At 54.4% G+C, this 27,698-nt stretch overlaps 1 protein-coding gene across 2 annotated transcripts in view; it reads left to right on the top strand.

Moving 5' to 3' along the window:
- Nucleotides 1-24,430, top strand: part of DCAKD (dephospho-CoA kinase domain containing) — a 30,205-nt gene extending 5,775 nt beyond the window's left edge. Inside the window, exons 1-5 of one of the 2 annotated variants that reach the window (XM_080826798.1) lie at nucleotides 1,442-1,514; nucleotides 14,543-14,770; nucleotides 15,147-15,350; nucleotides 18,732-18,819; nucleotides 21,794-24,430. In XM_080826798.1, the coding sequence (XP_080682924.1) occupies nucleotides 14,659-14,770; nucleotides 15,147-15,350; nucleotides 18,732-18,819; nucleotides 21,794-22,085 (696 nt within the window). In that variant the 5' untranslated portion in view covers nucleotides 1,442-1,514; nucleotides 14,543-14,658 and the 3' untranslated portion in view covers nucleotides 22,086-24,430. Of the gene's footprint in view, nucleotides 1-1,441; nucleotides 1,515-14,542; nucleotides 14,771-15,146; nucleotides 15,351-18,731; nucleotides 18,820-21,793 lie in introns of those variants that run through there. The other variant, XM_080826799.1, reaches the window with a different exon arrangement.
- Nucleotides 24,431-27,698: the final 3,268 nt, after the last annotated feature.

Raw genomic sequence — 27,698 nt, 5'->3', positions numbered from 1 at the left:
GCCTTATGGAATGGGAATTGGAATTGGTCTGCATGATCCCACAGGTTAGAAGTAGGGGAGATATTGTATTATCTAAGGAAAAACTTTCTTACTGTCAGGGATGGACTTCAAATTTGGACAGCATGAAGCTCTCTTGAAAAACAGTTCCCGGGGCACCTGGGTGGCTCAGTGGTTAAGCGTCTGCCTTTGGCTCAGGTCATGATCCCAGGGTCCTGGGACTGAGCCCTGAATCAGGCTCTCTGCTCTGGAGGAAGCCTGCTTCTCCCTCTCCCACTCCCCCTGCTTGTGTTCCCTCTCTCACTGTGTCTCTCTGTCAAATAAATAAATAAAATCTTAAAAAAAAAATAGTAAAGTAAAACAGTTCCCTGACACTGGGCATGGCCAAGCTTAGATGCCAGATGTAGAGGAGATTCAAATGCTGGATTGGTGTTTGGGCCAAATGGGCCCTTTGATGGTGAAATGCAAGATATTTATTGGGTGATGGCAGCCAGTAGTGTTGACATGAAGAGGAAAGGTTTCAGGGACTGGAGTTGTCAGAGAAAGATGTTGAATTACTTCTTCAATGTATCTGATCCCTACTGTGCTAGGCACTGTTCCAGGCACTGGGGATATTCCTGGTGAAGACAGACAAGATTCCTACCTTAAGGGCGCCTGGGTGGCTCAGTGGATTAAGCCTCTGCTTTCCGCTCAGGTCACGATCTCAGGGTCCTGGGATGGAGCCCACGGGGCTCTCTGCTCAGCAGGGAGCCTGCTTCCTTTCTCTCTGCCTGCCTCTACTTGTGATCTCCGTCAAATAAATAAAATCTTTAAAAAAATAAAAATAAAAAGGAAGCAGAAAGCAGAGGTATTTAGGGAGAGGGCAAGGAAGCATGGTAAGGACCACCTGCTATATGTGAGGCACCATTAGGTGTTATGTATTTTTCATGCTTTCAACAAACAGCCTAGTGGCCATTTATCCCCACTTTAAGAGCGGAGACGGGGTGAGAGGCTAAGTGACTTGCTGGGCTTACCCGTCCAGAATGAGCTCTACAGCTAACTGACACTGTAAGAGAGCAAACGGATTAACTTCCGAGAATCAGTTGCCTCTTGTGTGAAACGCGAACGGTGTCAGCATCCACCTGTGAAAATTCAATGAGCTGATGCCTACACAGTGCTCTTAGGACCTGTTGGGCTGGAGGCGCTCAGTTACCTGCCCTAGCCATTGCCAGGGGCCGCAGAGCTGGAGGTGGCCAAAGCCTGAGTTTGAAGCTAGGACTTTCCGGGGTTTTTTGTTTGTTTGTTTTTCTTTTTTCCCTCGGCGAGGAGGGCTGTGGCTCGGAAGGGGGAATAACCCGCGACGCCCACCCTTCCCAGCGCAGGGGACAGCGCGGCTTCCCGCCCACGCTTCCCGCCGGCCGGACGTCCGGTCCACGTGCGCGCGCTCCCGAGGCCCCGCCCGCCCGCCGGGAGCCCCCCAGTAAGCGCCGCAGAGATTGGGCGAGCGGCGGCGGCCCAGGCCGGGTCAGAGGCGTCAGGTACGTAGCGCGCCGCGCGGGCGCGTGGAAACGGCCCGGCGCAGGGACGGGGGTGTGGAACGGATGGTGGCGCCCAGGAGGGTGCAGCCTTGGGGCTGCTTGGACCCAGAGGGCTGGGTCCACCCACGGGGCCCCGCGTCGCGGCGCCGGGCCTGGCTCTAGAGCGCTCCGAAGCCCGCCCGAGGCGCACTGGTGGCGCTGCGCGGTGGTAGGGCCACAGCGCGCCTTGTTTTTCCAAAGCTCGGCTACAGTCTGTTGAGTACATACTATGTAGCAGCCCCTGCGTCGAACGCTTTGGCATCCCTGGCTCATTGCCTTGACAGCAGCCCTGCTACGCAAGGTGTTTTTTCCCCTGTTTTACAGCTGTGGAAATCGACAAAGGTTTACGGCTAGAATTGCGGCAGAAATTGTGGGTTCAAACGCAGGTTCAGTCCAAAGCCGCTATGCTTCAGAACTTTGTGGTCAGGTCTGTTTTATTTTTGTATTCAGCGTCTGCCCTTTCCAGTTTTATGAAGCTGCGTACCTTCCCAACTCCCAGTTTGCTCATCTGCTACCCATCTCAAAGGGTACTGCTGTTTGGCTGAGTGATCATCTCCGTCTTTCAGACAGGGCTTGGCCTCCACTTTCCTTTTTCCCAGGAGGCTGGACTGGTTATCGAGTTTTAGGGAAGACCGCGCCCCACCCCCCACCAGGCCTGGGTGACAGCATTGAGATTCCCACTCATCCTCTAGTAAAGAGAGGCCCTGGCCCCTACTTTTCTTCCTTCCCCAGGTTCCCAAATGGAGACATTGACACCTCTGTCATTGAGTTTGCCTATGAAGTTTTATTTCTCCCTTAGTTATGGGGAAATTATCACCTGAGTGAACATTGACATTAAGTCCTAATTTTAAAGATGGGGAAATTGAAGCCTTTAAATATAGGTTTTCGGGGATGGGGAGTGTTTGCGGAGGCAGGGAGCGGGGAGAGGGTGGTGGCTGATTTTTACTAGAATAAATCAGATGGATTTGGCTGGGTGCGCACCTAGGTCTTGGGCAATACTAGAGCTCTTGACTGATGAATAGAAAGTAGACAGGCCGGTTGGGGTGGTTTTGTCTTCCGAGGGCCATAAATTCCCACCGGATCCTCTTCGGTCTTGTGCAAGGTCTGAATCCGTCCTCCTGAGAACAATACATTTAAAGGGTTCAGATCCTTAACTGGGGCCTTCCGTTAGGAGAAAAGATTAGGGCTGGTAACTGAAGGCAGGCAAGCAGTGAACTTTGGTTTGTTTTCAAAACTATCCATGGGCATGTTTTTAAATTTTTTTTTTTTTAAGATTTTATTTATTTGCCAGAGAGAGAGAGAGAGTACACATAAGCAGGCAGAGAGGCAGGCAGAGGCAGCGAGAGAAGCAGGCTCTTTGCCAATCAAGGAACCAGATGCGGACTCGATCCCAGCACTCTGGGATCATGACCTGAACCGAAGGCAGGGGCTTAACCAACTGAGCCACCCAGGCATCCCGACAGGCATGTTTTTAGATAGCTAAAAATTTTCTCCGATATTTGCAAAGGATATGATTTCTGGGTAATTGTAAATATTAGACACTTTAAAAATGAAACTCTTATATCAGGCATGTAAATCTGCAATGGAATTTCAATACCATAGTGATTTGATTTCTCTTATCCTCTAAAATAAACGAGCCAGTTTAACCTTTGAAATTTTGCATTGCTCTTGTTCCTCCAACTTCTATTTCTACCTACTTTCCTCCCCAGAATTTTTTTCTAGTATGATACATTTTATCCTCGAAAGCCTTTGGTTTGTCATCCTACTTCTCTGCAACAAACAACAAAAAAATTAAAACTAAAACATTTTGAAAATTGTCTTGTGGTCATAATATTAAATAATTTCTCCTGGATTGAGTTTTTATCATTGTAGAATATACAGTTGATCGAAACATCTGGTTGTTTTTTTTTTTTTAAAGATTTTATTTATTTATTTGACAGAGAGAGAGATCTCAAGTAGGCAGAGAGGCAGGCAGAGAGAGGGGGAATCAGGCTCCCGCTGAGCAGAGAGCCCAATGCGGGGCTCCATCCCAGGACCTTGAGATCTTGACCTGAGCCGAAGGCAGTGGCTTAACCCACTGAGCCACCTAGGCACCCCGAAACACCTGGTTTTTGATCAATTGTTAAACATAAGTTTCATTTGAAATGCTTTGCTTTTTTTTTTTTTTAAGATTTTATTTATTTATTTGACAGACAGAGATCACAAATAAGCAGAGAGGCAGGCAGAGAGAGAGGGGGGAAGCAGGCTCCCCACTGAGCAGAGAGCCCAATGCGGGGCTCGATCCCAGGACCCTGGGATCATGACCCGAGCTGAAAGCAGAGGCTTTAACCCACTGAGCCACATAGGTGCCCCTGAAATGCTTTTCTTAATAAGTTAAGTGGAACTTTTAACAGTTCATGTGTGTATTTAAAGTTCATGTATGTTTGCTAGAGTGAGCAGAGCTTTAATTCATGACGAGTAGCACTGAAAAAGTTGATTCATGGAAATATGTAGGACTTGAAGGCATTTTGTTGTGGTAACATTACTCAGTTTCTTTGAACACCCTCTGGGTTATGGGCCCCAAAACCCCACAGTGATCTGTCATTGAAATCAATTATTTATTTATTTTTAAAGACCCTGTTTATTATTTTTTTTGACAGAGAGAGACACAGCGAGAGAGGGAACAGAAGCAGGGGGAGTGGGAGAGGGAGAAGCAGGCTCCCTGCTGAGCAAGGAGCCCGATGCGGGGCTTGATCCCTGGACCCTGGGATCATGACCTGAGCCGAAGGCAGACGCCTAATGACTGAGCCACCCAGCCGCCCCTGAAGTCAATTATTAATGACCTTCCAGTACACAGTCCTTTCAGGCCCCCCTTGAACTTTATTCAAAGATTTGGACACCACCTGACTCAGCAGAACCATTGGTTACGCAGTCACTGTAGGCAGGTACATCCTCAGCATGAACACTGATGGTTCCAAGTGCCCCTTGGTGGTGCCAGGGGAATTTTGCACTAGGGACAGTGCACCTTAGTAAGAGTTTGGCCTGGGTGGGTAGTTGTGCCTTTCTTTGAAACCTGGGAGATGGGGCAGGGTAAAGGGAGACCTGGGAAAGGAGAGGATGCAGGCATGTTCCAAAGCTGGTCTGTTCCCATTGGTAGAGGCTGTGGGCATTGAGTGGGAAATGTATTTCTCCTACACTGTGCCTCTCTGCCCCTTGGAAGATCTTCAAGCATGCCCCAGGCATCCCGGATCTACCATGCACAAATATCTTTTTTTTTTTCTTTTTAAGATTTTATTTATTTACTTGTTTTTTTTTAATATTTTATTTATTTGACAAAGAGAAATCACAACAAGGCAGAGAGGCAGGCAGAGAGAGAGGAGGAAGCAGGCTCCCCGCCGAGCAGAGAGCCCGACTCGGGGCTCGATCCCAAGACCCTGGGATCATGACCTGAGCCGAAGGCAGAGGCTTTAACCCACTGAGCTACCCAGGTGCCCCTAATATTTTATTTATTTATTTGACAGAGAGAGAGAGACAGCGAGAGAGAGAACACAAGCAGGGTGAGTGGGAGAGGGAGAAGCAGGCTTCCCGGCGAGCAGGGAGCCCGATGGAGGGCTCCATCCCAGGACCCCGGGATCATGACCTGAGCGGAAGGCAGACACTTAACGACTGAGCCACCCAGGCGCCCCACAAATACCTGACTTCTTTTAGCTTTAATTTCCTCACCTTTAGAATGGGCATAAACCAAAGAACTGACTTCACTGAGTAGTTGTACTGGTCAGACGGGATGAGGGACATCCCTGGCACATGGACAATGCTCAAATCGTGGGCGGCTACTCTTTTTTTTTTTTTTTTTAAAGATTTTATTTATTTATTCATGAGAAGCAGAGGCTGAGGGAGAAGCAGGCTCCCCGTGGAGCAAGAAGCCCAACGTGGAACTCGATCCCACCTGGGATCACAAACTGAGCTGAAGGCAGACACTTAATTAACCCACTGAGCCACCCAGGCACCCCCCACTCTTTTTTTTTTTTTTTTAAGATTTTATTTATTTATTTTAGAGAGCGAGTGTGTGCAAGTGCATGTGTGAGCGGGGGTACAGTGGGGGAGGGAGGGGAAGAGGGAAAGAGCCCCAAGCAGACTCTGTAGACTGCACTGAGTTGCAAGCACGCCCCCGGCATGCGCACACACACCCAGCGCTCCATCCCGCGACCCTGTACCCGTGACCCCAGCACTCTGTGACTCAGAGTCAGCTGGCCACTTAACCGGCCGAGCCACCCCAGCAGCTATTTCTTATACTCTAGTGTCCTGCGTCCTGGAAACCTCGCCTTTCCAGCCACTCTCTGCCTCAGTTTCCTCATCTGTGAGTCCAAGATATTGTCATCCCAGAAAGGTAGGAGTGGGAAGTGATGTGGAAAAGGTTTTGTGGTTCTCATGGTAGGTTTTCTGAGCAGATATGCTGTTATTTTAAAATAGTTAATTTTGACGGGGCACCTGGGTGGCTCGGTGGGTTAAAGCCTCTGCCTTTGGCTCAGGTCATGATCCCAGGGTTCTGGGATCGAGCCCCACGTTGGGCTCTCTGCTCTTCGGGGAGCCTGCTTCCTCCTCTCTCTCTGCTTGCCTCTCTGCCTACTTGTGATCTATGTCTGTCAAATAAATAAATAAATAAAAAAATAAAAAATAGTTAATTTTGAGGGTCGCCAGGGTGGCTCAGTTGGCTAAACGTCTGACTTCAGTTCAGGTCATGATCTCAGGGTCCTGGGATTGAGCCCCTGTTGAGCTCCCTGCTGTTAAGCCCTTCATCAAGCTCTGTGCTCAGCAGGAAGTCTACTTCTCCCTCCCGCCCCCTTTTGCACATTCTCTCTCTCTCTTAAATAAAATCTTTAAAAATAATAAAAACTAAAATAGTTAATATGAAGTTCCTGCTTACCTATGAGCTGGACATTTTTCTGCATGCTTTATGTTTTCATTCAACGGATGTTTTTGAGGGCCTTCTACTTGTCAGGCCCTGTTTTCAGCACCTTGGATACAGTAGTGCCCGGATTCTGGGCGAGGCATATTACAGTAGATGAACACGTAGATATGTAATGTGTCGTGTAGTGATAAGTTGGTAAGTGCTATGAAGAAAAGTGGAGCCGTGAGGAGACTAGAGAGTGAAATGAGGGTGCTATCTTATACATTCGGGACAGCCTCTGATAGGGTGATGGTCGGACAGAGGAGGGTGTAAGCCATGCAGCCCTCTGGGGGAAGAGCTTTCCATATGGAAGGACCAGCATATCCACAGACCCACGGTGGGAGTGTGCTTGACATAGTCAAGGAGCAGCAAGGTGACCAGTGTGCCTGGAGAGCTGAGATTAAGGGGGAGAGTGGTAGGAGGTGCTGGGAACAGAGTTGCCTGCATCCATTGTGGAGCCCCTATAGGACCCTGTAAGGACTTGGCTTGTGCTCTACGTGAGAGGGGAACCATTGGAGGGTTTTGAGCAGAGGGGTGAAATGATTGGATTTGCATTTTTAAAGGCTCACACTGGCTGCTGTATCAGGAGCAGACAGTTGGGGAGCAAAGGTGACAGCAAGAAAGCTCAGACGCTACTGCAAATCCAGGAGCAAGACGGGTGGTGGAAGGGATCTCCCTGGGTTGTGAAGGTAGCTGGGAGCACAGCCAGCAGGGGGCGCTAGTGGGTGGGATGAAGATTGTGAGCGAGGAGCCAGGAGGACACCAAAGTTTTTGGCCTGAGCAACTGAGAAGGTGAAGATGCCCTTTGGGGAAGTGGAGTAGATTGCAATGCCTGTGACATGTCACACACTGTGTGGGGGAAGAGGAGGTGACCATGACACATGTCACCTCATTCAATCCTGACAAACCCTTGAGTTGTCATTATTAATCACATTTTATATGCAAGGAACACAATGCTGAAGTTGCGCAAGGCCACACAGCTGGTTAAGGACAAAGCTGAGATCCCAGCTGAGGCCCCTGTGACTCTGAAGCCTCTGAGAGCTGGCATTCCCTGTGATCCTTCTGCCTGAGCACCAGCATAGCCGTCCAGTGCAAACAGCCTTGCTGGCGACCCGTAAACACTCCCGAACTGATGGGTTATGCTTGGAGAGTGCTCGAGAAGAGTGACCTGTTCCCTCCCCTTCCCTTGGTGTTGGCAGGGGAGAAGGAAGACGGCCAATACCTTCTCTTGTGGCTCCCTCCAGGTAATTGGCAGCTTGGAGGAGGTAGTGACTTAATAGGCCTAGCAGACGAGAACTTGGACTGAGGTTTAAACCGCAGCCTCTCCCCAGTAATGAAAGATTAGGAGGGGGGAAACCATAGATAAAAATAGCACTTACTAGTTAACTGGAAAACAATATATTTTTGCAGCTACTGGTTCCACGAGAAAATAATTGGGTCCCAAGGCAGGGAATGACTCGTTTTCATGAATGATTATATTGATCATTGGAGCAAAATGGATACATCCCCTTTGGAAAGCAGTTCGAAGGAGAAGCGTCTGGCAGGTCAGGCATGCCCAGTGAGAAATCCTGGGAGGCTGCAGGAGGAGGAGGAAAGGAGGCTGCAAGCTAATGAGGGAGCCAGGTCCTGGCCCCCCAGCACAGGCAGGTAGGGGCTGTTGATTGGGAGATGCAAAGCAACAGAACTTGCTTCCATGGTAAGTCCTGAGCTCTCCCCAGGGAGGAAAGAATATCCATTCAGGTATCAGTTTCTTATTCTCTTTAACCCATGGGGTGTTTTGTTTGTTTCCTCCTCCACCTCCCCCCACCCCCCCAGAGGGATATACTGACCTCAGGTAACATGTTCTCATCGAAAAGGGAGCAGGCTGGGAGGTTGGTTCCAGCCTCCCCCTTGCCACTGACAGGAGATGTGACCCCAAGTATTTTCTATCCCCTTCCATAGTCATGGGCTTATTCAGTTCATTCTTATAAAAAGCTTTCAAACACTTTCTCATAACTAATAGGGAACATTGGTGAGTGCTAGGCAGAAGTATATGCCAGGCACTTAGAATGAAACACTTGATATGTATGAAGTCTTCTACTCTTCACAGCGACTCAGGGTAGGTGCCATTAGCTCCATTTCACGGATGAAGAAACTGAGTCAACGGAAGTTTAAGTAAGTAACTTGACCTATGTCACTCACCGAGTACATGACAGATATCGGATGCTATGCTGGATGCCGGAGACAAAGGGTTGGAAAGGGCACGGCTCATGGTCTAGTGGAGCTTATTTTATTTAACATATTGGAAACAGTCACACAACCATGATGGCTACAGGGAAGGAAAAGAATGGCACAGAGAGAGGTCAGGGGCCTGATTCGAGTGGGGGGATGGACAAGGCTGCTCTGAGTGGAGGTGTGATGTGCCCTCTTGCTGCTTTCAGGTCCTCACTTAGACCTCCCAGGTACTAATTTAAGATGTTGACCCCCAGGGCGCCTCGGTGGCTCAGACGATTAAGTGTCTGACTCTTGGTTTCAGCTCAGGTCATGATCTCAGGGTCATGAGATCAAGCCCCGAGTTGGGCTCTGTGCTCAGCACAGAGTCTTCTGGAGATTCTCTGCATCTCCCACTGCCCTTTCCCCCCCACTGGTGTGCATGCTCTCTCTCTCTCTCTAATAAATAAATGAAATTAAAAAAAAAAAAAAGACAATGACCCTCGTTGCCCCTTACATATTGTAAGTTTATTGTTTCTGCCCTTGCCACCCCCCCCCACCTCCCACAGTAGACTGGAGGCTTTGCTTGGAGGGGGCAGGCCCTCTTGAGCAGGGCCTGGTTCCTGATTGGCTGAAGGAATGAATGCAGACTAAACCCAGGGGAGTTAGCCGGGAAGTGAGGGGGTGGGTGGCAGGGGAACAGAGCCTGAATATTCAGGGACAGAAAGCAGGTCTGCAAGGCATGGACCAAGTTCCTTGGCTGGGGGGTGGGGGACGCAGAGGGGTCGAAGGTGGGTAGGTTACATGGGGTCCAGAGGCTTCTGTGAGAGTCTAGGAGGATAGGAGGAGAGGGAAGAAAGCAAAGAAGGTTTTAAGCAGGAGTGACAGGATCAGAAGCCCACTTGAAGCCATTGGGCATCTTGGGAGAAGCCAGACAGGGGCTGGAGGGGGTCACTGCAGAGGTCTAGGTGCAGGGGATGGGACTTAGGTTTGGAGGGTGGGCCTAGTGGAGTCGGGACTAGGACAGACAGCAAGGGGCAGCAGGGTTTTGTGTCTGGAGACCCTTGAAGCAGCCTACTCTCATTTTTCCCTATGAGACACCACCAGAGAAGATTTCAAGAGAGACTTTTTTTTTTTAAGATTTTTTTTTTAGAAGAATTTATTTATTTGACAGAGAGAGAGAAATCACAAGTAGGCAGAGAGACAGGCAGAGAGGGAGGGGGAAGGAGGCTCCCTGCTGAGCAGAGAGCCTGATGTGGGGCTTGATCCCAGAACCCTGAGATCATGATCTGTGCCGAAGGCAGAGGCTTAACCCTCTGAGAGACCCAGGCGCCCCGAAAGATTTTATTTAAGTAATCTCTACACCCACCATGGGGCTCAGACTCACAACCCCAAGACCAAGAGTCGCACACTCCACTGACCGATCCAGCCAGGTGCCCCAAGACTATTCTTCCTTGAATGCTCTTTCTTTGTCTTCTCTGGGCTGTTGGGGACCAAGAGGTGAAAAATGAAAGGCGGTTTAGGGCAGCTCCCAAGAGGGAACCCCCCCCCATTTACAGAACACAGTGAAATTCGCTCCTCAATTCACAGACTACAGACCCCACCTCTGTGACTCAAGTCCCGACCCTTTTTTTTTTTTTTAAGATTTTATTTATTTATTTGACAGACCACAAGTAGGCAGAAAGGCAGGCGGAGAGAGAGGGGAAGTAGGTTCCCCGCTGAGCAGAGAGCCTGATGTAGGGCTTGATCCCAGGACCCTGAGATCATGACCTGAGCCAAAGGCAGAGGCTTTAACCCACTGAGCCACCCAGGCGCCCCAACTGAGCCTTTTCTTTACACCCTGCTGTCTTTCCCCCAGACAGGGAGAACGAGGGAGAAGAAAGGACTTGGATGTGGCTCCCCTGGGCTTGGAGGTCTGCCTTGGCCGATGCAGCCAGGCCTGGGATCCTTTCCCGGAATCCAGCTCCCGTTTCTCTTGTGCGGGGCATTCGCGTTCTCTGTTAACATGGGACTTGGTGTCTCCTTCCTCCTCCGGCCAAGTGGCTCTGGGAACAGCTTTTGGTATTGAGAAGGAGGATTCCCGGGCCACCAGCAGCCTCATTACTCATTGGTCACCCAGGCAAACATCTCCTGACAGCTCTGGGAAGTCCCACACCACAAAAGGGAGGAAGAAAGCCCCAGTTAGCATCAGGCCCTTGCTCACAGGTGTGGAGACTGAGGGCCAGACGAGGGGAAGGGGCAGGCATTTGGGGGATCAGCTTTTTGTCATTTATGGAGCACTGTCCATCCTGGGCCAGGCCGATGAGGAGGCTCCCACTGTCATACAGAATGCAGAGAGACTGGGACCCGGGCTTCCTGACTTACGGTCTATAACCTTCCATTTTATTTTTATTATTTTTAAAAAGGTTTTATTTATTTGACACAGAGCGAGTGCAAGTAGGGGGAGCAGCAGGCAGAGGGAGAGTGAGAAGCAGGCTTCCCGCCAAGCAGGGAGCCCAATGCGGGGCTCGATCCCAGGACCCTGGGATCATGACCTGAGCCGGAGGCAGATGACTGAGCCACCCAGGTGCCCTTAACCTTCCATTGTAGCAGCAGTTCTGATGCCCCGCTGGCTGGGACTATAGGGTGGAACTTCTCTGAAGTTTCGTAGGGAATTCAGATCAGGGCCAGGTTGCAGAGTTGCCGAGACGTTCCTACCGCTTGCGTGCAAACGGCAGTGGAATGAGGGGAAACGAGCAGATTCCGGACAAGGACTTCTGAGCCAGAGCAGGAGCAGGGTCAGGGGCGCAGGTTACCAGAGGGGGTCACTTCTCCGTGGGTCTCCCTGGGGAGGAGCTGGGGACGGGTCTAGGTGAGCCTTAGGGGTGGTTGGAACCTCAGCCTTCTTTTCCTCCTTGCTAAGCCGTGAGGGTCCGTGGGTCCTTCTCTTGCTCACTGCAGCTCCCTTCCTGGGCAGGTCCGTGAGCAGGCCTGTGAGTGGGTCTGCACGTGCACGAGCACACACACCACACACACACACCCCCAGGCCCGGGGTGAGTACCGTGAGATTCCTCTGGCTCCCCTGTTGCTGCTCTGTTCTTCTTGGACGCTTTCTTTTTTTTTCTTTAAGATTTTATTTATTTCTTTGACAGACAGAGACCACAAGCAGGCAGAGAGGCAGGCGGAGGGAGAGGGGGAAGCAGGCTCCCCGCCGAGCAAAGAGCCCGACTCGGGGCCTGATCCCAGGACCCTGGGATGATGACCCGAGCTGAAGGCAGAGGCTTCAACCCACTGAGCCACCCAGGCGCCCCTCTTCTTGGCTGCTTTCATTTGTTACTGTCTCTTCCTCCAGTTTTCCTGGGGGGCAAGACCTAAGAGTTTTCCTCTGGCTACCCGAGAGGTCCCCGATGCGGAGCTGCGAGGCACAGAGGTGCTCTGCCCGCGGTGAGCGGAGGAATGGGTTGGGCATGGCTTGTTGGACGGGAACAGCTGTTTTTTGTCCGGCCCCTTTCAGCCTGGGGCCCACGGCCTCCCAGGGCATGTGCTCCTCCATCCCCTTGGCCCTCCTGACAGAGGCCAAGCAGCTGTTGGTCTGTTTCCACAGATGGTCGTCGAAAGCGCAGAGAAGGGAAGCTACTCATTAAGTTACCCCAAGAGTCTGGGACAGAGCGGAGCCTGGAGTTGACATCCATGCTCCGGTGGCTGCTGTAAGATCTCACCCCCTGTTCTGCAGAGGGAAAACACCAGTATGATCATCTAGAAATCATTTTTCTTGGGCCCTGAATTGATTTGCCTATAGCCATAGTCACCGTCCTTATTTTCTCTTAAAGATAAATTAATTTTTCATTTCCTGAGTCTGTTAAGGCAGGAGTCTAGACTCAGAGGTGGGAGCCCTGAATTCATCTCAGGCTCCACTCAGAGCTGTGGCCCTGGGTAAGTCCCTTCCTCTCTCTGGTCTGTCATCTCCTCACTGTAAACAAAGAGGCAGAGTCGATTCCAAGCCTGGGACACAGCAGAGCTGTCTCATCACTAGACTTTCCGATTCAGCGTGTTTCGGGAGGGGTCCTGGTCCTGTGAAGGGACAGGAGCTGAGGTCACAGGCTCTGCTGGGCCCCCTCAGCCAAGTCTGGCCAAGTTGGGTGTCAGGTGACAGTGGCTCGCTCTCAGCAGTGAGGGGCCAGGGCCCAGTGGCAAATTGGCCCCTGCCCCTTCCCTCCACCACTGTCTCTTCTCAGGTTCTGCTCCCATTTTTCCAGACTGGTCTTCTGCAGAGGAGAGGCAAGCTGACAGCTTTAGGGACAACAGGACAGAGCTGGGATTACAATGCAGTTGCTGGATTTTCCATTTCAAATCTTCAGCTGAGTGAACAAAAGAAAAAAAATTTTTTTGACAACAGAACCCTATCCTTAAGTCCTCTCTGTGGCAGCTGGAGGGAGACCACCTGGGGGCCGCTCCTGGTCACAGAGGTTAAGGAGAAATGCTTCGCAAATAGTTCAATGACTGAGTTAGGTCTCTCCATTTGGATGACGACTCTCATGGGCATTCTCGTCTCTCCTCTGCTGGCTGCCCTGGGAGAGCGAGCCTGGGCAAATTTAAACTTCTGGGTTGGTCCCCTCACCACCCACACCCGAGCTCCTGCCTCCCCCTGTCACTTGGTGCGTCCTCAGGGGAGGCAAACTCATTTCTGTATAAGCTCAAGCAAAGTGTAATTAGGACAGTAAATCTGCCATTTAAAAAAAAAAAAAAAGTCCCATGACAGATTTCAAGGTCCTGGAAAAGTGATTTGATGCTGAGGGAGGGATGGGGGAGACTGGCCTTCAATTTTATTTCTTCCAGCCTGGGAGCAAAGTCTGAGACATGGTAACCCTGAACCCTGTTTACTCCAGAAAATACAACATTACTTTAAGAGTCTTTTGTGAGATGGTCTGAGGCTATAAGAACAGGGACGTTACTTCACGAATGTCTGTTTTAGTCTCCGTGCCTTGCGGTGTGACTTGGGCGTCTGCCTTCCATCCCACGTCTCTGTCCTCACTTCCTCCCCGGACATTCCCCGTGGAAATGACAGTGTCCCGAGGGCTTCCAGTGCATTTTCTCATTTGCTCTGCAAACAGCCTTAGGAGATAGGTTCTGTCACCCCCATTTTATGGATGAGAACACTGAGGTTCCAAGAGACAGGTGACTTGTCCAGGGTCTCACGGCATCCTAAGTACATGGAGAAATGGGCTCCAAAGAGGCCCCTGCGCCAGCTCAGGGTTCCCTCCCACGGGGCCGTTATCCTTCCCTCACAGTCCTCCCGGGCAAGTTCCGCACTCCTCTGACCCTCAGGCCTCCCGGCCCCCGAGCCATCGCTTCCTCCAAGCTCCCCATCTGGGCCTCTTCCGGTTGAGGAGGGAGATTTCTCCTGGGACACCCAGACAGTGCTGGTGCTGGGGGCTGGGCCGGCGGGACCATCTTCCCCAGGAGCCTCAGGGTCCCAGGCTATAAAGTAAAAGCCAGAAGGGGCGCTCTGTAGGCATCTGGAAAGTGCCTTGGATTCCCCACAGAGGGACAGGTGTCCCCTTCCAACGCAAAATTTGCCTGCAGCAGGGTACTGCTGCTTCCAGAAAGCACTCTGCTTAACAGCACCTGACATTCTTCTGCTTACTCAGCATTTTGGTTGCTAAATTTGCACTGTGTTGGTTTGTCTTGTTTATGAATGCTTTCTAAAGACTACCGGAGGCCCGTCCTGAAAGAGTTTTCTCTCTTAGGATGGATCCAGAGTTGCCCAAGCTCAGAACAACACTCTGCCTGGGCAGGCCACATCTCCCTTCCGCTCCTTTGCCTACCCCCCCCCCCACAACCCCCGCACTGGGTCTTCAGGCCCGACACTCATCAGGCCTACTGTTGTCCCCAGGCAGGTCCTTCTGGCATTCCTGGGACGGGGCATCCCAGCCAGCCAAGCGTGCCCTACTCCGGTGATTCCTTAACTCCTGGTTCGGCATTCTCACGGGCCTCCTCTCTCCTGGGAAGATGTTCCTGGTGGGCCTCACAGGGGGCATTGCCTCGGGCAAGAGCTCGGTGATCCAGGTGTTCCAACAGCTGGGCTGTGCGGTGATTGATGTTGACGTCATCGCCCGCCATGGTGAGTTGGGAGGGGCAGGCGGCGGGACCCTGCGCAGCAGCTCCCCTATACCCCTTTCTGCCATCGTGTCTCCCTTTTTTCTAAGCCCTTTCAAGGCCTTGGAGGACAGCAAGGCTTTCCCGTCGGCCGTGGTCTGATTTCCTATTCCCTGCCCCCCATGTCCTCGTCCCTCTCCTTCACCTCACCCTGTGACCCACTCGAGGGGTTCCATGCACTCTGCTCTCCTTTGCAACTCCTCTCCCTCCTCTCATTTGGTTTTTGCTCCAAATATAAGAAGCACCCGTGGGTTCCCCCATCCTTTTGCCTCTAGTCATTTGGGAACCTCCGGCTGGCCTGGAGGCTCTAGAGAGTGACCCAGCCCCCACCTCATGCACAGTGGTCCAGCCAGGATACCCCGCCCACCGGCGCATCGTGGAAGCCTTTGGCACCGAGGTCTTGCTGGAGAACGGTGACATCAATCGCAAAGTCCTGGGGGACCTGATCTTTAACCAGCCCGACCGGCGGCACCTGCTCAACACCATCACCCACCCTGAGATCCGCAAGGAAATGATGAAGGAGACCTTCAAGTATTTCCTCCGAGGTAAGACCCAGGGTATGGGACAGGGGTGAGGCAGAGCCCTCTTCTTCCAGGGCCGGGGCCCTCCTCCTCTGTGGAGAGGTTGGCCAGGGAGAAGGGGAGCTGGCTGGCCTTTGCACCCCCAACGCAGAGCCCCACACAGCCCCAGAGGAAAGGCGCACATGTTCCTCAGCATTTAAAGAGGTTGACAATTGAGTGAGAAGAGACACTTGAGGCTTTTGAGCTGCGATCCCCAGGAAGTTAAGTTGATTTTTCTAGCAGGGTTGGGAGTAATAACAGCTGACAAACAATGGAGTCTGGAGACCTGAGTTTCAATCCTGGCCTCATAGCTTCTAGCTGCATGACTTTGTCAAATGAGCCAGCCCCTCCCCTGCACAGTGAGGTTAATAATGCCAACCTCGAGAAGCTGTTCGGGGGGACTGGGTCCACATCAGTAACCATCGATCGCCACATGGTATGAACCGTGGTTGGAGTCAGATTTGGTGCTGGTCAGGCTGCCTGGGAAAGTAAGCTTGCAGACTGGACCTTGGGGAGGGCCCAGAATGGCCAGGGCAGGTACAGGGTGATGGGGAGTGGGAGGGTCCTACACAGAGGCTAGTCCTTTGGGGTAAGGGCTCAGTGGAGAGAGTTAGCTTGGCGTGTGCTGGGACTGAAAGAAGGGACAGTGAAAAGCCAGGGTCTGTGCTCAGCTGGCAAGAACCTTCTAAAGGTTGGCAGCCTTTCCCAAGCTGTAGCTCCAGTGCCAGCCCTGTTCTTAGGAGAGTTTTGGGCCAGGGTGACCTGATCAGGTGCAGGGTGGGGTCAGTCACCAGCAGTGGAGAAGGAGCAGAGGACAGTGGCTTCAGATCAGGCGGGAGGCTGGCCTGGGGTCCCTGCAGATCCACCTGCCAGCCTCTGGCATAAATGGCCACCAGCCCGGGCATCAGAATGGAAAGCCTGGCTGCTTGTCTCCCCATCACCAATCACAATGCTGAGATTTTGTTCCTGGAGGGTATGGGGGAGCCTTCTAGGTTTTCTCGTGGCTGTGATCCTGGCCTTATCCTCAAGTTCTCATGTGGAGTGGGGAACCTCTCCCCACCCCATCTTCCTCTGGCCTGCACCTCCCTTCAGAAGGAAAGAGAGGACTTGACAGACGTCCACGGTGTCAACCTCCCGCAGCCCCATCCCCTTTCCCCTGCTCTGGCCGAGGCCAGAGGGGGCTCAAAGCATCCTCCCTACTGAACCGGCTTGCTCTGCGTCTCAGGACCTTGCTGCAGACCTCCCTTCCTCTCTCCTTCCTCAAGGAGAGTCTCTGGACTCTTTTTGCCTTTGTCCTGCCTCTTGTGTCTGCACGAGGACCCCTCCCGGCCCCTACCCAGGAGCGAAGCCTTCTGTCTCTCCACGATGCCCTTTCCGCATTCGCTCCCGGGCCAGTTGCAAGTACATCTGTAGGGTTTGGAGGCGCTGCGGCGGCTCTCCCCTTCTGAAATCAAGCAGCGGATAATGTCACCCGCTCCAGAGTTCTCCTGCTGTGTCATCCACCCCGCCTCCCCTCTCCCCAACCACCACCACTCAAATAAAAGCCAGAAAGCTCTTTTCAGCTCGATAAGGTGAAAAATGGGGACGACAGCTGTGGCTTCCACAGTCCCAGTTTTTCCCTGATGAGTATAACAAATACAACTGTCAAAGTTGGTATAATCAAACGTCAGATAAGATCACCAGCTGCTGGGGAGGTCTCTGTGTAGGCAGACGGATGTCTTCATAGAGTCAGGGTAGTTTGCAGAGCTTATCAAGCAGGAGGGATGCGACAGCTGAATAGCCCTTTGCCGGTGAACCAAAGAGCTGGCCACAAGCTCCCGAGAGGGGCCAAGGAGAAAGGACAGTGCGGGGACAGGGACGGGTGGGGGCAGAGCCGGAATGGGAGATAAGAGGCCCAGAGAGGGTCTGGTCTTGGCTTCTGCTCTGAGCTGGGAGGGGAGTGGGGGAATGGGAACTGTGCCCCCCCCTTCTTCCAGGGAATGGTAGTAATAATAATCATCATTTATGGAGCACTTGGGAGTGTCTGGGTGAGGTGCTGAGTGGTTTCCAAGCCTTCGCTCATTTGATCCTTACCGCCTTCCTGGGAGGGAGGTAGCCTTCACACGGATGAGGTTTGTTCAGGGGCCCAAAATCATACGGTTGGAAAGGGGGGGGCTGCTGCCAACCCAGGTGTGTCATCAGAGCCCATTCTCCTAACCCCCTTGCTCAACTCAAGGTTTTTCTTGGGCTTCCCAAGCAGCAGATCCTGGGGACCAGGAGCCTCAGTGGATTGGGTCGTCCGCCCTGTCCCGTTTGTGTGTCTGGCTCTGTGGTTGGAAGTGTTTGTTGGGGGGGGGATACCATCCAAGCCAGGCAGGCATCTCTGGGCAGAGGCAGTGCCCAGCCCTTTCCCTCACGGCTCCTGGACCCCTGCCAGCTTTTTACACACACATGGGGGACCCTGACCCAAAGAGAACTAGGGGTGTGGAGACCGTGGTGTTTGGGGGATGGGCAGCCCAGCAACACACCCTGTCACCATGGGTGAGGGTACCGCCCTAGACTGGCCTTGGCTTGTATCTGGAGGGCCAGCCATGTGACTTATATTTTCTTAGTCATAATCACCCACCACAACAAGACCAATCCGTGTAGTCCTTGGCCGAAGGCCCGCCTCCAACACGGAGAAGCCACCTCTTCCTTCCTGGGGCTGCTGCTGCTGCCCCTGGTATGAATCTCTCATGACGTGTTGGTAGAGATAGACATGCAGGACTCTTCTTCAACAGGGAGTCACACTTCTGGTTTTTTGTGAGTTTTTTGTTTGTTTTTTTTTTAAGCAAAGATGGGTGAAGGAGGGCAGAAAGGGCCCAGTTCCTCCTGGAAACTCCCCAGTCTCCTCCAACTCTGTGCTATTTCCTTGCTCATAAATAACAACCCTTTAGGTTCAAGATCAAGGTGAACTCAACCCTTAGTGCCTGCCCTGTTCTCCTCACCAGCTTCGCCTCCCATGGTGCAAGGCCTCCACGGCCAGAGCAGTAGAACATTGCTGCCCCTGATGCTTTGCTGTCCCCCATTCCTGGAACCCTCACCTCCAAACACCCAAGTTCAAGTATCAGAAGCCCTACCTGCATTTCAAGGCCTTTACAATGCCATCCCTCCTGCAAGGTCTTCCCTGATCCTCTTAGGCAGGAACGACCTCTCTGCAGCATTCTGTTCTGAATGGCATTGGCACTGGAAGCGTTCAGGTTATGCCTACCCTTGTAGGGTCTTCCCCTTTGCTAGGGAGCTCTCGATGGTAGGGGCCAATGGCTTCCACTCTATCCCCTAGCCTGACACACCGTCCTTAGTGTTTGCTTGCAGAATTGAACTGTGGGCTTCCCGGCTTCTCCCCAGGATACCGCTATGTGATTCTGGACATCCCCCTGCTGTTTGAGACCAAGAAGCTGCTCAAGTACATGAAGCACACAGTGGTGGTGTACTGGTGAGTGTGTGTCATGGCCTGGCCTGACCAAGGCTGGAGAGGTGGGCCCCTGGAGTAAAGCATCTACCTGCGGAATGGCCCACATCCCTTTGCCCTTACCCCACAGGGCCACCAGGAGGCCCTGGGGATTTGGGTGTGCCCAGAACCTATAGGAATGACTTCTGTACCTGACCCCGATATTCCCCCAAGTAGGTGCCAAGCGAAGGCCCCCAGGCGTCTCTAGTTGCTTGGGAGGGGCTCCCCCTGCTGGCTTTTGGGGGCACTTCAGCCCAGATGCCCTGAGCTGCTATGTTCTTAATCCCTGGAGCCCTCTTCCCTCCTCTAGCCCTTCTCACCTTTCCGGACAGCTCCTGCATTTACTCCTTCACTCAGTTTACCTTTCAGCATGAGGTGTTTAGGGCAGGAGCTGATCCTTCTGAATTACAGAAGAGAAACTCGAGGGGGGAGTTACTTGTGGGGGGGGCGGTGTCCAGGGTCCATCCTGCCCCTCCCGCCCCGGGCGGCACCTATGAACGGACGTGTGCCAGGAGCGAACTGTCAGAGTCCAACTAAGGAGGGGGCTTTGTTCTCAGAATCCCTCAGGACACGACGCAAACCAGAATCCAGGTTTGGCAAACAGAGCCAGATCAAACCGTCAGCGAAAATGAGTCACAGTCCCAGTGGGGTGAGTGTAGATGAGGCTGTAGGATGTGTCCGCCTCCCAGAAACTTCCTGGATGCCACCCACGAGTACCGCACACACAGAGGTGGGCACTTGGCTCTGTGGGTATTTTGGGCCCAGGGCGGCTCTCCAGAGACGGGCGCGTGGGAGGCTCCCAGCGCCACCAGAGCGAGGCCCGGAGTGCTCATGCCCTGAGCTTCACCCTGCCCGCCCCCACAGCTGCCCACCGCGGGCTGCCATGGAGGGCCTGGTCTCGGGCATCCTCACAGCTCCTCCCCACCCTCACCCCCCCAGCCCGTGTCTCCCGTGGAAACCCACAGCCTCTCCGGCTTCTTTATTCCCTGTCTGTGAAAGGCTGTCAGCGAAGGCCAAGCACACTCCGTGAAGAATTTGCCTTGGAGTCTTAAAGAACTGGAACTTTGCATCAGAGGATCAAAAAAAGGGGGGGGAGGGATCTTCCAGCAGAGGTGAGAACACTGGGTCTATCCGCAGTCGCCAGATGACCCCACGCCCGCCTGCCTTGCCGCACTTTCCTTCTGGTTCGGTCTGTTTGCTAAGAGCAGAGGGAGCTGTGGCTCCCGGCGGGTACGTTGGGTTCCCCGGATGGGGCCTGTTCTGCCGGAGATCCTCTGGGGCCACTCACCAGCCAGAGGCGCCTTTGCTGGAATCCCAGGTGCTGTTCACGCCCCACTTTCAGGCTCGAGAGAGAGGCCAGAGACCTGGGAATGAGTGATTATTCGCTTTTCATTAAGGGGATCTACACGGTACAAAACTAAAGATCCCCTCATGGATTCCTTCAACTATCCGAGTATCCCCGGCGTGTCTGAAATAATAGGGTGCATTTACCAAATCTATGTAATGCCAAAATGGGATTGTTCACATTTTTGAGAAACTAAACTGGCCAGTGGCAGAGTAAGGGTTTGGGTAAAAATCCTCTTCCCACAAATAGCTTCAGTCCTTGAACTGAGCCTCAGGAAGGGCTGTGAGGGACCTCTGCCTTCACGTCCCAGGAAGCCCTCCAGTCTAGACCACTCGTTCTGAAGGCTATGTCCTCCCAAGTGGCTCTAAGCCACCTCTGTTCAACCAGATTTCCCCAGCCCCAGGCTCACAGCGTCCCTAAGAGGCAGTCCTTGTTTTTAGCCAGGCAGGAACTGGCCCCATGATCTTGACAGGACACTGTCCCCATAACAAAGGAAATCAGAAGTCCAATTTAATTTTTAAGGCTGGTATAGATACCATTCTCCTTCAAAGTCTTCTCTGATTGGCCAGCCAGAAATGGTTTTCTGGAACATTCTGTTCTGAACAACATTAGAATTGACCAGTGTTCAGGTTGTGTTTGTCCTTGGAAGGTGCGTCTTCACATCCCAGGAGGCCCTCTGGTCTAGGCCACACCTAAAAGGAGACCAAACAGTAGTGGTCAGATTCTCTCATCTTACCACGGGGAGAGCTCAGGCCTAGCAGCTCAGCAGACAGCTCTCCCCCACCCCCCACCCCGACGGCAGAGCCTGCTCCCTCTCATTCCGCCTGAGGGGCTCAGGGGCTCAGGGGCTCAGGTAGCCACGGAGCAAGAGGGAGCTTAGAGATGATGCCCTTCCAGAGGATAGCCACAGGCAAGACAGGAAGTTTCCTGAGGAAGGGCCTAGCTGGTAATGTCAGAGTGGGCAAAAGACATATTCTTCGAATTTCCTTTGGAGTCGGGGGACTGGGCGGTGTTTAGCTTTGTCTGTGATGCTTCTTCCTGTCCCAAGGATCAAATCCAGCTCTCAAGTCCTTGCTACACGGGGAAGCACCTTGGGGCTGGCTGGTCCCCCTGGGTCAGTGGCATCAAGCCTGGCAGGCGCTCTCTTGGCTCTCGGTGTCCAGGGGTGGGGGTGGGGAGGCAAGGAGAGGGGTCCCTATGGTAGCTTAGGAAGCTGTGTTGGATGCAGCAGGCCCAAGCCCCAGGGGAACTACAGGAAGCGGCCGGCTGGCAGGCACAGGCCTTCCAGTAAAGGTCAGCCATCCAGGGACTCAGGATGTAGCCGTCGCCAGACAACCAGATCTTCTCAGCTTATAACTGGGAAATCGCAGGCCTAGTGGCAAGGCAGGGAGCCCCCAGATGGGCCATAGCAGCCGCTGCAGCCCTTCCCCCTCCCGTTGACCCCGAGGGACTTCCGGAGCCCGTCAGCGCTGCTAGGGTCCTTGAAAATGTGATGAGGACCCCTGAAAGAGATTGGAGGGGAGGGGCTGCCCACCCCCCACCCACCGTGGCTTGCCCGTGGGAGGGAGGCTGGGGCCTGCAGTGCCTGAGCAGCCCTCCCACCCCTGCCCTCAGTGACCGGGACACGCAGCTGGCGAGGCTGATGCAGCGGAATGGCCTGAGCCGGGAGGACGCGGAGGCCCGGATCGAGGCCCAGCTGCCCCTGAAGGACAAGGCCCGCATGGCCCGCCATGTCCTAGACAACTCGGGGGAGTGGAGCGTCACCAAACGCCAGGTCGTCCTCCTGCACGCGGAGCTGGAGCGCTCCTTGGAGTACCTGCCGCTGAGGCTCGGAGTCCTGACAGGTCTCATGGGTCTTGCCGGCCTCCTCTACCTGCTCACCCACTACCTCCTGCCTTCCCCCTAGCCAGGCCCTCCTGACACCGGAAGCCCCAGGCCTCGATCTCTCAGAGTCCGGAGCAGGGGGCAAATGCATCTTGTTTCCTCCCAAGCCCGTCAACACACACACACACACACACACACACACACACACACACACACACACAGAATCTGGGCTGAGCCTGGCACAGGGCCCCCCTTCTTTGGAGTGCATCCGATCTGAGGCAGAGAAACAGCCCTGCCAGTGGATACCCCTTCCCACCTTCCTAAGGGCCCCTCCCTCTGGAGCCACCCACGGAATGGTGTCCGCCATGGGGCATGAAAGCAACGGTGGGAAGCTGTTATGAAATTCTTGGGGGCATAGGCAAGGAACACTGTCTCTGTGGCCATGAGCAGTGTTCAAAAGTGGGAGGTTCCCTGGGCTTGACCCCTCTCCAGGCACATGCCCTGTCATGACCAAAACCTGCGTCCTGGACCTGGGAAATAACTGTGGTCCAACAGGATTCTCCCCTAGCCCTTGGCCCGGATGCAGTGAGGGCTCCCTTGCTGGTAATGCTGTGGCAGAGCCTCTTGTGGGATGACCCACTGGCCCACCTTGGCATTTCTCCAGCGTTCCCCACACCCGCTTCCCAGCTGCCGCCTGTCGGCCTCCCACTCCTTGTTCTCCTTGCCCTAAACTCTCAGTAGTCCACGTGCACGAGGCTCTTTCCTGCCTCTGTGCCTTCGCTGTGCTGTTCCCTCACCTAGAATACATTTTGTTTTTCTATAGCTGGATAACTCCCAGCTCAAGCACCATCTGGAGCCCCCAGGCTGTGTTGGGTGCTCTGGGATAGCCCACCCCCCAGCTGCCGGCTGTGTTTTACTTTATTGGTCCCTCCTACTAAACGGTCAGCTGTTCGAGGGCCACGTCTGTGTCTTGTTCATCTCCGTGCTCCTGGTACAGAGCCTGACTCGCCATTGGTGCTTAATAAAATAGAGCGTGTTGATCTGAAATGCCCCGCACTGTCGATTTTCCCCTAGCACCGTGGACTGACGATGGTTCCCAGACTTGGCTGATGCCATTTGGGGTTATACTTGGCCTCCTCCCACATGAGGCGTGGGTCCCTACTGCCCCAGAAGATTCAGCAGCCCTCCGACGTGTGAGGCCCCAGGAGGATTCCAGCTAGGCCCAGGGGTACCCTGTGGGAGGTGGGTGGAGGTTTGCTTGCTCTAACTTCCTTCCCCAAGCAATTGGCCAGCGTAGGCTTCAGCTCTCTCTTGCCACCGTTGGCAGACCTGCTGAGGTGCTGATCCCGCCCAGCAGCCTATTAAGGTCAGAACTGAACGTGACAAGTGCAACAAGGCTGTGGTGGCCATATTTAGTGCTCCCTTTCCCAGAGAGGCTCAGGCCTTGGAGACCAGCTCGTGAATGCATTGCACACCCCCTAGGGGCAAAGAAAGCCTCAGCTAGGAGGTGTCTGGCTGCAGGGTGGGGGCTGGGGCTGGAGGGGAAAGCAGAAGGCAGCTGCCTCCCGAGGTGCCTGGGACCTGGCTAGAGGAAGAAAAGGAGGAAAGGTACAGACCCCTTACAGTGCCCTGCCACCCCCGGTCGGTGAGAAAATGACTCTTCACGAATGCCTGTGACCTTCTGGACAGAGTGCTGGACATGTAACACCCTCTGGGTGGAACAACTCTGATTCCAGGCCCAGAGAGGTCAAGGGATCTGACACGGGTCACAGAGGCCAGCATTGGGCGGCCAGCAGCTGAGCCTCTGAGCAGCCCTGGGATCGCACTGGGGCTCAGCCTCCTTAATGGGACCTCCCGCCTGGTGTTTCTTTGATCAAGTTAGCTTCGTGATGCCTACGTCAAAAGACCTGATAAGTGGAGGGCAGTGAAAGCCCATTGCAAAGTGTAAAGTTCCAAAGAATTACTTTCTCTCCTGCTGAATTTGATGCAAAAACATGGGAGGATAGCCAGACTGGTAGGTGTGCAGAAAAGGTGGGCCAGGCTTTCTGGTGCCCTGGTCCTCCCCCACCTCCTATCTCCCACCTCCCCATCAGGTCTCCCTCCTCTGGCCTCCCTTTCCCAGGCTTCGTGGCCCTAAGCAGCCTTAGGAGGCCTACTGGGGGCACCTGGCTGGCCCAGTCCGTGGAGTGTGCAGCAGCTGGTGAATTCAAGCCCCACACTGGGCTTAGAGCTTATTTAAAAAGGGGGGGGGGCGCCTGGGTGGCTCAGTGGATTAAGCCGCTGCCTTCGGCTCAGGTCATGATCTCAGGGTCCTGGGATCGAGCCCCGCATCTGCCTCAGCATTCCTGCTGAGTGGAGAGCCTGCTTCCCCCTGACTCTCTGCCTACTTGTGATCTCTCTCTCTGTCAAGTAAATAAATAAAATCTTTAAAAAAAAAAAAAAAAAGGAAGAAAAGAAAAACGAAGAATGAGGCCTACTTTACCCAGGACCTGACTTCACTGTTAGGCCACTCCTGGGGCTCGCAGAGCCCGGGAAACAGCGGGAGCCCAGCCACCAGGAGCCCAGCCCTGCGCCCAGGCGGGCGGGCCGCCTCCCTTCCGACCGGCAGGTGGCAGCACCCGCCCGGGTTGGGGTCGGACCTCCGCGGCGGGCGCTCGCCGAGCGGTTCCTAACTTTCCCCCGGTCGCGCTCCCGCCTCCGCTCCGGGACCGCGGCCGCCTCAGATCCCCGGCCCAGCGGCTGCGGCGGGAACGCGGACGCGCCGCCCGGCCCCGGGCGCTAATTAAAAAGCTGTGCTGCTCGCCGCGTCCTCTTTGCAGGAGCTGCGGGCCCCGCGTCCTCCTGGCGCCACGGGGGGGAGGGATGTGCCCCCATCACACCCCCGCGAGGGTGACCGGCCTGGGACCCTGGCCTCCTACCCTTCAGCCGCGTGCTCGGGCCCCCGCGCTCCATTCCCGGACTCTAGGCCTTACCCACCCCGCGGAGCCGCAAAGACGCCTGCCACGGTGGGGGGAAAGGGGACAGGCGAAGCCCCTAAAACCGCCCCCATCCCCAGGCTCGGGCTGGCCCCAGGATAACTAGCAGAGCTTTCCGGTCTACAAAGCACATTCACGCAGTCATCTTGAAATCTGCCAACTCGGTGAAGGAGTGAAGGAAGCAGGACTAGAATTCATGGTTGAGCAAATTATGGTATCAAATTACGGTTGAGCACCCGGCCCAGGTAACCAACAGGCACAATCACCAAGCTTCTGGACTCCCACTACCTGCACTGCCTCGTTACTTACCCCTTGACTCTGTGCCTAGGAGTTAACTGCCAACTCATCTTCAGATGTCCAGTCTCTCCTTTTCCTCGGGGAGGTTGAAGGGAGGGGCAGGGGCAGGTCCCCGACACTCCATAATGAGCCTTCTTGGCAAGACCCTGGATGGGAGAGGGACAGCCATGTCTGCTAAGTGACCCTAGTTCTCACAAAGGCACTTTAGGTCAGGAGGAACCAGTCCCAGGGGCAGGAGAGGGAATGGGGTGGCCGTGATGACCTGAGGTCTCGGGGCCATACACAGGCTGGCTGGAGAGACCCCCAGAGGTGGCAGAAGAGAAGGAGCACAATGAAAGGGGTAGTGAGGCACTGTGAGCTGCTTTCCTGCTTCTTCCCAAGGGAGGTGGTGGTGGCTTCTCTTTCTCACCCACAGAGCTGAGGCTACACCCAGCTGGGGCCCAAAGAGCCTCCTCCCTTTGCTTCCCACCCGCCCCTCCCCATCGCTCAGATTCCAATACAATTTCCAGCTAACCAGCATGTCGATAGAACAAGTCGGGCAGCCGGATTGCTGGCCAATTACAGGAAATCATTCTGCTCCACAGCTCAGCGCCCAGGGAGAGAAGGGAGGGAGGGAGGGAATGGGAGGGAGCGGGCGCCCAGCTTGCAGGCTGGAAAGCGGTTTGGCTTCAGCAGAGGAGCGCTGCAGTGCCTAGGAGGGACTGGGGTGGGAGAGCAGGGATGGATGGGGAGGCTTATGAGGGCAGTTCAGTGGGGGGCTCTAACTCATCCTTACAGGATGCTCTGGGTCCAGCTTCTCTGTAGTAAAGACCGATGCTCCAAGCCACAGAGAGAGAGAACTGGGGACTGAGGGCCCATGAGGAGGGTCCAGGAAGTGAGGCTTGGAGTAGAAGGGGGACAGAAGGGAGGGATGGTGAGACCAATCTCCCCTAGAGCTCTGGAGTTGAGAATGGGAGCAGCTCCCAGGTCTCCCTGGCCCAGAGGAGCACCACCAAGCCATCTGAGTGCCTGGAAGCTGGGCACAGAGGCAGCACCTGTGATCCCACACTCAGCCCTGAACCAAGGGGATCCTGGGAGGGCAGGGGAGGGGGTTTGAAGGGGAGGACGAGAGGAAAGGGGCTGCAGCCTGCAGCTGAGTGGACCAGCAGCAGCCTTGCTTAGTGAAGGGGTAAGTCTGGAAGTGACCCTTCTACCCCAGAAGGGGCGCAGCAATGTGGATGGGGACAGGGCTTCGTGCTTCTCTTCCCAGATCCTCTGCCTTACTTATCACTGCTGGCCCTCAAGAAACGTTCACTTGGATGGAAGGACCCCGACTCCCCTCCACTGTCAATCCATCTGAACTTACCCCTACCTTCCACACTGACCTGGATGTCTCTTCGCTCCCCCCCCCCCAATTCCTCATCACACCTTTCCCAGAACTGTCTGATCCAGCCCCCAGGCTGCCCCAGCCAGCAGACCCTGAGATCCCTCCGCTTCCCACCTCCAGTGACTGATTAGCTCCCCTTCCCAGCCTTTAGGGTCTCTCCCCCAAAGAAATGAAAGATCACTTTTCTGTGGACTAACGTGCCCAGTGAATGACGTTGCTATGTTCATCTGGAACCCCACAAGGAGGCAACTGTGACCCAAAGATCCTTCTCCTGCCCAGGCTGTAGCTATCTCCCTGGAGCCTCTCCCCAATTTCCTGGGACCTCTCTGCTCCTCCCAGGTCCAAACCTTCTCCTTCAGGCCTGGCCAGGGCTGGGACGTGGGTTGGATTCACCCTCAGCGCTGAGGCCAACCCAAGGGTAAGCAAATGCGCAGACATAGGAGAGGAGATGGACCTCAGAGCCCGGTGCACCAGGCACGCAGCGGAGCCCAGGAAAGAGGCTGAGTGAATGCTATTGAAGGGCAAGGCCATCGTCAGAGTTCCTTGGATGGGTGCACTGGGACGGGGGTCAGAGTCCTGGGACCCCTACTTCCCTGGGATCCCTTGCCCGAGTACACAGGCTTGGACGTTCGGAGTGGGGTGTCCAGGGTGGCCCTATTCGTGTCCCCCGCTTGGCACACAGTGGGCGCCCGGCGCTTCGCCGAGCTGATTAAGCCGCAGCTCGAAGCGCCGCCTCCGCCTGTCCTCCCTCAGGCCCTGCCTGTCGCGGGCCGGGCTCCCGGTGTTCGGCGATCCGGAAGAGGGCGCCCGCCCCGCCCGCGTCCGCGGTGCCCCCCGCCCGGCGCGCGGCGCTCGCAGCCCGCAGGCTCCGCGCCATCGATCGGGCCGCGGGGACCCGGGCGCAGCCCCCCCCCCTCGCTTTTCGCTTTTAATTGAAGTTTGTTTGAGCAGAGTGCGGAGCGGGCAGAGGCAGAAACCAAATATTTAGTTGCTGCAAATTGGCACCTCCAGATCAATTACCCGGCCCGTGTCAGGGCCTGCGCCGCCCCCCCGCGCC

This window comes from Martes martes (assembly GCF_963455335.1).
Source record: "Martes martes genome assembly, chromosome: 16".
In the NCBI taxonomy this organism is placed as follows: Eukaryota; Metazoa; Chordata; class Mammalia; order Carnivora; family Mustelidae; genus Martes; species Martes martes.
This window is presented reverse-complemented; position numbering and strand designations above follow the sequence as displayed.